Raw genomic sequence first — 10,915 nt, 5'->3', positions numbered from 1 at the left:
CAGGGAGCTTATGTGTATAGCACTGTTTGTCATGATCCTGACTTCTCGTTATCAGTTTTCTTTCTGACAGGATCCCTGGAAAGCCCACATGTTTTGTGTGAAAACCAGGGGGCAACCTTCCAATCTCTGATGAAGGCAATACGGAAGTAATTTAAACTGCAATTCATTGACTGGCCGCTAGAGGCTGGCTCCAAAAGTGAGTCAATTCCCATAGACCTCCATGTTAAAATGGCCAATTTTACAGCATGAATTAATATGTTTACAGCCTGGTACAAAATGTGTTTTTGGTCTATATAGCTAATCTTGCCTTTCATGACGTGAATTTTTTGTAACTCATTTGTTTAAATTATATTAAGCCTTAAAGTTTTTCATAATTAAGGGCGTGGCCACTTGAGTGACGGTTGAACTGCCACTGCTGTTACTAGAATCGAGCTAGGCGAGCATGGTTTCAGCAACCAGTCACCTCAGCTTTACCTTTTTTCATTTATTCACAAGTGATGCGCTGCCAAGATCCCGAGAGCAGGCAACGCCTACACTGAAAAAAATGATTCATTGAATTTATTCAATTTTTTTAAGGTAAGTGGTTGCAATCAATTTATTTAAGCTACATTTAAACTAAAAAGATTAGTAACGTAAAATAAAATATAAAACTTTTGTTTAAATGTAGCTTAAATAAATTGATTGCAACCACTTACCTCAAAAATATTGATTAAATTCAATGAATCATTTTTTTCAGTGTACTTTTAGCTTCAAAAATGCTCTTCACAAACCAATGGGTGACATCACAGACACTACGTCCATATTTTTTTAAAGTCTACAGTATGGTGAAAAACACAACCATTGTCTGTTTTCAGTGTGGTGTGTGCTTCCCTGTCTGATCTCCAGACCCTGCCCCTCGTTTCCTTGTTAAAGGAAAACACCAGAGTTTTTTAATATTTTACTATATTCTTACTGTAGCTCAACTTAGATGAATTAATACATACCTATTTTTTCAATGCGTGCACTTAATCTTTGTACAGCGCCTCGTGAATGTGTTAGCATTTAGCCTAGCCCCATTCATTCCATAGGATCCAAACAGGGGTGAATTTAGAAGCCACCAAACACTTCCATGTTTTCCCTATTTAAAGACTGTTACATGAGTAGTTACACGAGGAAGTATGGTGGCACAAAATAAAAAGTGTATTATAACTATATTGTATGATGGAAGAGCACTTAGTTTGCAGCACTTCAACCTCTGTGCACAGTAACATCATCACTCCTGACTACTCCCCCTCTCTTCTGTCAATATTACTGCGCCCAAGGTCGAAGGTCAGGGAAAAAGGTCAGATGAATACAGTTCATACTGTATTCATGAAGTTTCAGTTTTACAAGACATACACTCACCTAAAGGATTATTAGGAACACCATACTAATGCTGTGTTTGACCCCCTTTCGCCTTCAGAACTGCTTTAATTCTACGTGGCATTTATTGAACAAGGTGCTGAAAGCATTCTTTAGAAATGTTGGCCCATATTGATAGGATAGCATCTTGCAATTGATGGAGATTTGTGAGATGCACATCCAGGGCATGAAGCTCCCGTTCCACCACATCCCAAAGATGCTCTATTGGGTTGAGATCTGGTGACTGTGGGGGCCATTTTAGTACAGTGAACTCATTGTCATGTTCAAGAAACCAATTTGAAATGATTTGAGCTTTGTGACATGGTGCATTATCCTGCTTGAAGTAGCCATCAGTGGATGGGTACATGGTGGTCATAAAGGGATGGACATGGTCAGAAACAATGCTCAGATAGGTCGTGACATTTAAACGATGACCAATTGGCACTAATGGGCCAAAAGTGTGTCAAGAAAACATCCCCCAGACCATTACGCAACCACCACCAGCCTGCACAGTGGTAACAAGGCATGATGGATCCATGTTCTCATTCTATTTACGCCAAATTCTGACTCTACTTTAACAGAAATCGGGACTCATCAGACCAGGCAACATTTTTTCAGTCTTTAACTGTCCAATTTTGGTGAGCTCGTGCAAATTGTAGCCTCTTTTTTTCTATTTGTAGTGGAGATAAGTGGTACCCCGTGGGGTATTCTGCTGTTGTAGCCCATCCGCCTCAAGGTTGTGCGTGTTGTGGCTTCACAAATGCTTTGCTGCATACCTCGGTTGTAACGAGTGGTTATTTCAGTCAAAGTTGCTCTTCTATCAGCTTGAATCAGTCGGCTCATTCTCCTCTGACCTCTAGCATCAACAATGCATTTTCACCCACAGGACTGCCGCATACTGGATGTTTATCCCTTTTCACACCATTCTTTGTAAACCCTAGAAATAGTTGTGCGTGAAAATCCCAGTGACTGAGCAGATTGTGAAATACTCAGGCCGGCCTGTCTGGTACCAACAACCATGCCACGCTCAAAATTGCTTAAATTACCTTTCTTTCCCATTCTGACATTCAGTTTGGAGTTCAGGAGATTGTCTTGGCCCTAAATGCATTGAAGCAACTGCCATGTGATTGGTTGATTAGATAATTGCATTAATAAGAAATTGAACAGGTGTTCCTAATAATCCTTTAGGTGAGTGTATAATACATTAGTCATTAAACATTCAATTGCATTTTCAATCGAAGATTTATAAATAAGACAATGGCATATGCAGCTTCTTTCAAAGACAGAAGCTCACCAATATCTGCATTATATTTTATATTTTGCATTATATACTGACCTGAAGCCAAACACAATATTCTATATTCAGACAATCATCTTTAAAAAAAAATATGTTTAAAATGTGTCTGCAAAGAAAGCGTAATACAAGACAACAAGCAAAGCAAATTTACCAGATATGTCATTGTCTGTTATGCTGTTATGTGGTCAAGGATAATCAGAGCCGGATTACTCCTTTATAACACCCTTATATGTACAATAAATTAATAGGTTTAAATTTTGCATCGTGTTCTCATATTGATATGTTTTTATGTCCCAGTAAGAAGTTTCCTGATCAAAGGCTGTTTGTTTGGTCCACTGCGTGTGCTCTTTTAATGTCTTTTTGAATCACGTCATCCACACTTCTTCTGCTAAACAAACCATACCCTCCATTGGTCAAACAGAGTTAACTGTAATAAAGGGGTGTGGTCTAATACTGGCTCAACCAGATTTCCCAGGAGTCTGTGTTGTTCCTCTGATAGAGATAACTGATACTGGACAAGAAGGAAAACTTACAAGCTCACATTTTTGTCCATGGGACTCTAAGAATGCCTCTTATGAATTCCAAGATATTCCTGAATCCCTGAACACATCATTGATTTTACAATATGTCGAGTATCATGCCAGGCAATATAAAATGAAGCAATTCTCAACCTTCCAGGGATCTGAAGTGATAAAAGGTAATTTTTTTCTCTGTGTTATCCATTTTGGCAAACCAAATGATATAATGAGCTCTTTCTTATTTATTTCTGTTATGATGAAGTATAAATGTGGCTATAAAATATCACAATTTTAAAGACCTTATTTAATATATGTTTGTAATATAAATTATATATATATAGATAACATCATAAATGCTATGAAATGAGTAACATGTTGTATGCTCCCTTTGATATAAAGCAAATTGAATAAATGCTCTGTTCCAAATGCTTTGTTTTACAATTAATTATTAATTATTTTAACTTATCAAAAATAAAAATGTCCACTAACACAATTCTTTTTAGAAAGAAATAACTTAAATCTGCCACATACTACAATAAAAAGAGATGTAGATATTCAAAGCATTACAGTAAATGTCAAGCTGAGCTTATTCATTGTTTGGTGTAAATGACATTTAGGTGAAACTGAGGATAGTAACACACATTTCACACAGAATTGTTTTAAAAACCTATACTAAAATATCCTAAATTAATTTAATAGGTCTTAAATATTCAATTCCAACATGCATTTTGAAATAGGTGAACAAGTAAACAGAAAACAATAATATAAGACATAAACCACAACAGTATGAAAGTTAGACTGTAAAAATCACATAATAGCTGAAAACAGCACTAGATATTGTTTTGGGCAGTAGCAGTAATGTTTGTTATTTCCTGTAAAAGCCCCTCATCCCAGAACAGCAGAAAACAAAGCCCACTGTTATATTCATAAGCTTTTCCCTAAGGAGCTTGGGTGGACCTGTTCACATACATGTGAGAAACTGCAGTCTTTCCTGTTTGAAATCCATCTAGTAATTAGATAGCCGGTGATTTGGCGTTCTCTTTTTGCCTTTATGTCCCTCAGACATTTTTGGTGTAGCCACCCCTCGGCATTACCATTAGTTTCCAAAGCCTCAATCCACAAGCAATTTAAAACAAATCCCAGTGATTGGTAATATATCATGTTCTGTACAGTGTCAGAAAAGACGTTTTAAATTACGTTGACTGTGATGAATGCGTAGCAGTAAGATGTGGATTGGGAATACAGCACATGCAGGTTTTAGATCAAGATTTTCATCTAATCCTTACTTTACTCAAAGCCTCTGCAGCCAAAGGATAGTGCATGAATAAGCAATGGCCTTAAAATGTGTCCTCGACTTGTGCCATAACAGTCTGTTTTCTGTAACTCAGTTAATTCTAGGAAGTCTGTGATCTTACTAGAAAAACATTCACATGATCACTCATACGAGTATGCACACAGAGATGTTTCATTTCTACATTGGAATAACGTTCTGTTTGTTAACATTAGTTAACATGAACAAACAATAACCCATATTGTGTTGACATTAAAAACATTAACTCATTCCCCACCAGCCTTTGCCTGCCAGCATTTTTGTGATTTTCACAAAAGTTTCACAAAATGCCTTCCAGGAAAATGTTCTTCTGAGATATATAAACATACAAATATATCAAATAAAAGAACAGACCCTCTGCTTTCAAACAAACAATAAAGAAAGAAAGAAAGAAAGAAACAAACAAACAAACAAACAAAACAGGGAACAACCGTTTCATCCTATCTTTATTTTGTTCTCATTTTATAACCTCTTAAAATTGAGAGGTTTCTTCAAAAAAAAAAAAAATTTGAACAAAAAGCTGAAATAATTGCATTTTTTGTGAAGGAATTTTGTTAGAGATCAGATTCAGAATGATTATTAAAACATAAACGTAGTGTAAAATTAATAAATAATGTTTTGCTTCAGCGTAAATTGGGTAAGATTGCAATCTAGTGGATAATCGCGGTATTACAGATTACCATAAAAACTCCGAAACACGTTTTTATGCACATGTTTTTTCTTAATTGACAAGAAAACTCGTCAATGGCAGGGAAAGAGTTAAGGGGGGAAATTTAAAGCTATTTCATGCATTTTGACTTATTAACACTGTTTAAAGGGGGTCGCACGCTGCACAGCGCCGTGCCGTTCTTAAAAAATCGAACTCATTGTTTTCTGTGAGTACTGTATTTTCCAGACTATAAGTCGCTTCGGAGTTGCATCAGTCAAAAAATGCGTCATGAAGAGGAAAAAAGATATTGTCGCTGTCCGATGAAAACCACGTATGTCCATTTTGCCGATTTTTAGATTTTTCGACGGATTGAATGTCCAGGTTCATTTCCGTATACAGTATGCTTCACATATCTAAATGGCCAATGAAAAGTTGTGAAATCATGTCATCTGATTTTCACGTATATCCATTTGGTCGTGTATCTCCCGCCCTGTGGAAGCATCTCGCCGGTCTCGTGAAGTTCCATCGAAGGTGGACAATGACTTTCCTTCATTGGGGTAAACGTTTCCTCCCTGACGCCAGACGTACGTCTAGGATTGACAAAATTACCGTTGGACTGTGCAAACAAAGTATCTGTCTAGCATTCCATGTCAGTGTATTGATTCATTGTCCCTTCATAGTTTGCAAGAGACATTTAATAAATGTATATTTAATATTAAATAACTAAGCGTATTTAATAAACAAAGATGTAGGCTATTTAATAAACTGAGTGTATTCATCTGTCAATATGAAACGCGACTTGGCCATTCTAATTAATGATCGGAAGAATGTGTATCGACCACTGTTACTGTAAAATATGCACATATGTCCATTAAAACTCAATTTTGGTCAAATGTGGATTATATCATTACACTGGCAAGAATATGGTTACATGTAAAGATGAGTATAAGTCGCAGGACCAGCCAAACTATGAAAAAAGTGCGACTTATAGTCCGGAAAATACGGTATACGTACACAGGCGCCTGTCCGTGGCGCCCAGCTATGCCTCAGGAAGTTGCTCAAACAGAGCACCACTCACGTAGTTTAACATTAAATAACAACATATTTATCCCAAATCATTGATGATTAACATTGGCTGCTAACGTATATTTTGCATTTTGAAGTAGAAGCTATTTGAATAAGCTTGTGCTATTTAATGAGCACTTCCGGTGTACGATACCTCTGAGTTGTCGCCAGGGGCGAAGATTTCATCTAAATGTTGGGGGGGGACAATAAACATACAATTTGTCAAGAACAATTTTTGAAGGGGACACCAATAATACAGGCAAAATTGTCCTTGCAAGGAAATGTGTACAGATAGAAAACGTTTCTCTTTCTCTGTGAACGAACACAAATTTAATTTTAATACATATGAATGCAGAGGTGGAAAGAGTAATAAAATATTCTACTTAAGTAAAAGTAAAGTTACTTTAATAATATTTTACTTAAGTAAAACTAAAGTTACTGGTCTAAAAATCTATTCAAGTAAACATAAAAGTAAGTCATTTAAATTTTACTTTAAAAAGTTACTTTTTTACAGCGGGGAGATGTTTCTATAGTTCAAAAAGGACAAGGAAATATAAATCTCAAACTAGTTGTTTTTTATTGAAGGAACATCTTTACAATTAAAGTGCAATAACAAAAAGTTAATAAAATAAAAAGCTTTTTTATAACTAAGAAACATTTATGTAATTATTTAATTATTTTTACAGGTGAGTTATGCACTTTTGAAGCAAAAATAATATGAGTTCAGTAGCTAGTAAATACAATCACTATAGTAAGGTTGTAATTGATGTATTGCTGGTAACATACATTATTTTATTAAACTATATAGTTTAAATGAGCATATAATGAGATGCGTGCCATATCCTTTTATCCTTTACACGTTTATTGTATGCTAGCTTCCCTGACCTGTTTACATGATGTCTTTCAATCTCTCTCTCTCTCTCTCTGCAATATCTAATGACCTGTGCATTCCCAAGGACGTTCTTAAGTTATGTTTGACTTGACGCGAAGCTGCTAGACCTCGAAGTATAAAGGCCGTTTCACACGGTACGTGGCAAGCGGCAAAATCGCCGCACGGCTTCAGCTTTTCTCTTGTATTAGAAGCGTTTTGTGCAGCATTTAGTGCAAATGTGTGTATCTTCAACGGCGCCTGCCATGAAGTGCCGTGTCCTTAAAAGGAATAGGATTTTGGGTGCAGGAGCAAGGCGTGTCGACCAACTCCGCTTCACTTCTGTAACCGCCCCCGTTTTGCCGCTTTCCGCATGTCTCCTATTGAAAAAGAACTAAACACTCGCGGTTGCCACGTACCGTGTGAAACGGCCTTAATGCGCATGCATTAAAAACGCGTTGTGCAAATTAGCGGTAAAAACCCAGTCGGCAATTCCGTACTCAAGAGCACGAATCCTACCTGAATGAAACAATCTCATTGCGCCAATGGCCAGGGGTTTCTTTCATAAGAATTGAATTGAGGGTCTGCATTAGCCCGCGCCTGTCTCGTCCCTTTCCATGGCTCTTTTTGCGCCTTCCCCCGCCCATCAATCAATCATCCGTGGCGCTTCTTTATCACCTTGCTTTTTTATTTTATTTTTTACTCAGTAACAAATATGATTTAAAATGTAGCGAAGTACTTTAAACAAAACATACTTAAGTAAAAGTAAAAGTACACATTTTAAAAACTACTCAAAAAAGTAAAAGTACATACACAAAAAAAACTCAATTACAGCAACGTGAGTAAATGTAATTTGTTACTTTCAGCTCTGCCTCACCTCTGCATGAATGCATAAAAATGTTTTAAAACATATGAGGATAAACTGATAAGTGATGGGAAACGTTGGTTTGTAGGTATAGCTGATTAACGCGTCGGCTCCGTACACTTCTCAACCACCCGACTGTGTGGCGCTGTCCAAACCACTGTGAGGCAAGGGAGGGGGGAATCCAAATGCTCCGTTTGCATTTGTATTGTTTTACTTCTTACACAACTATTTTAAGTATTATAAACCATTAAATTATTTTCACTACACATATTTTAATGATATTTTAGGGGGGACAACCCTCAGATAGGGGGGGTCCTGTACCCCCCCCCCCCCCCGGGATTTCCGCCTATGCGCAGCGCTGAGCTGCGTGTCTGGTGTGCGACCCCCTTAAGAGTTGGATTTCTCATGCTAAACATATAGGCAAAAGCAGTTGGACGTATGACATACAAGTTTCGGAAACATAAAAGATTCATATGTAACAATCTTACTTTATTTCTTTATGGACAATTTTAGTACAGGAAGTACAGTGGAAGTCCTTATATGGGCACTTTCCCCTGATCTGTCTTTTATAAATCTGCTAAAACTAAAAACTCTTTGGATTTATAAAGGATTTAATGCTACTCTATAGGTACTAAAGATTAACTTGAAACATTGTGTGTTGTAATAAATACTGAGAGGTATGTTAATTGAATACTGAGAAAATACTGTATATATTGTTCTTCAAATTGAAATTGTATCACTTTTTACTGACCATCCTGTTGTTCAAAGTTCATATTTTGTTATTTTCATATAGTGAATCGAACTACAAGCCCTCGGTATTTGATACAGCAATCCTGTTGTTATTACAGGGCACGAAAAGCTACAGAATGTTTTACACGAAGAAAATACTCAGATAAGAAAAATTCATCAACCGTTTCCATCAAGGTCCTTCTGCAGTCATGAAGGACCGCATGGAGGAGTTGAAGGCCAGTGTCGGGCTGGCGGACAACAACCCTTTTTTTGAGGATACGAAGAACACAGAGCCAACATCACTGACAGAGCAGCAGGCTGTGATCTTTGAAGCAGAGCCTGTCCTGGAGAACTTCCTGAAGGAGACTCAGAGCATTCGTGACAGCATCGAGGAGCTTTCTTCTGAAGTCAAAAAGTTCAGTCAGCAGCAAAGAAACTTTGTAGCCACCATGAGGCGCCTCAGCATCATGAAGAAGGAGAGCAGCATGACCCGAGACATCAAGCTGTTGGCTGAGAGCCTGCATAAGAAGTTAGATGCTCTGTTCCAGCAGGTCAAGCGCACCGAAGCCGAGTCGGGCCCAGACGCCGCCACCTCTCGTATCACGAAGGCCCAGCATGCAGACCTCTTCCGCCAGTTCCAGCTAGTGATGCGTCAATACAACGATTCAGTCGTGAGCAAGCAGGACAAATGCAAGCAGTTCATTATCCGGCAACTGGAAGTATCAGGCCGCGAGGTGTCCGAGGAGGAGGTGGATGACATGATAGAGCAGGGCAAGTGGGAGATCTTCAATGAGAACATCATGGTGGATGCAAAGATCACTCGTTCCCAGCTATCGGAGATAGAGCAGCGCCACAAGGAGCTTGTAAACCTGGAGAGCAACATGAAGGATCTGCGAGATCTCTTTCTAAATGTGTTCATGCTGGTGGAGGAGCAGGGGTACCAGATAGAAAACATACAAGCCAATGTAGAGAAGACACAAGATTACGTTACGACATCCAAGGAGAAGTTTAAAACGGCTGTCAGATACAAGAAAAATAATCCTCTCAGGAGACTGTGCTGTTGTTGCTGTCCTTGGTGCAGATAGCAAAGCAATGCTGGCAGAATGAATTGTGGGAAGTTTTTCAGCTTACTGCACTTTAAAGCAAGGAAAAAGTGAAACGTTGGATCAACTTTAAAAAATTACTTTGATTGGTAACACCCAAAAATGTAAGTTTATTCAACATAAAATTTCACTTTAGGTAAAGAAACACATTTTTTTAGGTAGTAATTCTTCAGTTGATCCAACTTTTTACAGTATAACAGGGGGCTAAGCACATTTTAAATTAACATTAAAGTGGGAAGTTTGCAACGGTAAAGAGATTAAAGACATTATATTAAAAAATACAAGCAGTGGTGTAGTGGTATCTGGAGAAGTGGGTATACTCTTAATTTATGCCCCCAGTAGAAGTGGGTATACCCCATGGCATCAAAAAAAGAGGTGGGTATACTCTGTATACCTGCGTATACACCACTGAATACAAGTGCCTATTTGTGACGTCATATAAATTATATAAGCCACATTAATATATTTATTATTATTAGTTTTCTTTTCTGAACATTTAATTTGTTAAAATTTTATATTGTTCATGTAGTATAATGTCTTTAAAAAGAGTATTGTGTGTATATTTGTTTACTATAAATGTTACTATACATTTTTTTTGCTATATTACTAAATTATCGACATCCATCATGTTCTTGCTATTTTGTTATTGGAAATATTTTTTCTTCAACAAACACTAAAATGTATAAGACTTGTGCAAGTTCAGAGGAAATGTTCAGTCAATTCATATAGGCCTCTCCCACAATGATGACTGAGAATTAGCATTACTTATTTCATATGAACTAAAGATATTGTATTGTAAAAGGAAAAATACATTGCAAATTTTAAATGACCATAAAATGCTGTTTACCATGTGTAGTTTCTATTATTTACCCATAGATAATTATTTGAAGCTGGTTAGTTTCATGATAAGATAAATAAGAGACGCTGGTGAGTCAACAGAGCCGGTTAGATGCTATCATGTTTCAGCCTAATTACTAGGATCTGGGTGTGTCTGTGTACAGTGTACAGTACTGTGAAAATGTTGTTTCACAGAAAAAGAATATAATTAGATGCACTAAAGTTAGAAGAACTGTGTTCACCAAGATCATTTACAAAAACATAGTGAGAGAAA

At 37.2% G+C, this 10,915-nt stretch overlaps 1 protein-coding gene across 2 annotated transcripts; it reads left to right on the top strand.

Moving 5' to 3' along the window:
* The first annotated feature begins 3,155 nt into the window (after window positions 1–3,155).
* stx19 (syntaxin 19) lies at window positions 3,156–10,655 on the top strand. Of its 2 annotated transcripts, none has more exons than XM_055216204.2 (2): window positions 3,156–3,374; window positions 8,821–10,655. In XM_055216204.2, the coding sequence occupies exon 2, from the start codon at window positions 8,911–8,913 to the stop codon at window positions 9,784–9,786; it is 876 nt and encodes a 291-aa protein (XP_055072179.2). In that variant the 5' UTR covers window positions 3,156–3,374; window positions 8,821–8,910; the 3' UTR covers window positions 9,787–10,655. The 2 variants fall into 2 exon arrangements, with proteins under 2 accessions (XP_055072179.2, XP_055072180.2); XM_055216205.2 differs by having other exon boundaries at window positions 8,766–10,655.
* Window positions 10,656–10,915: the final 260 nt, after the last annotated feature.

The sequence above is a fragment of the Misgurnus anguillicaudatus genome, chromosome 17, assembly GCF_027580225.2.
Source record: "Misgurnus anguillicaudatus chromosome 17, ASM2758022v2, whole genome shotgun sequence".
Taxonomy (NCBI): Eukaryota; Metazoa; Chordata; class Actinopteri; order Cypriniformes; family Cobitidae; genus Misgurnus; species Misgurnus anguillicaudatus.
Note: the sequence above shows the minus strand (reverse complement) of the source record. Positions and strands in the feature narration are given on the sequence as shown.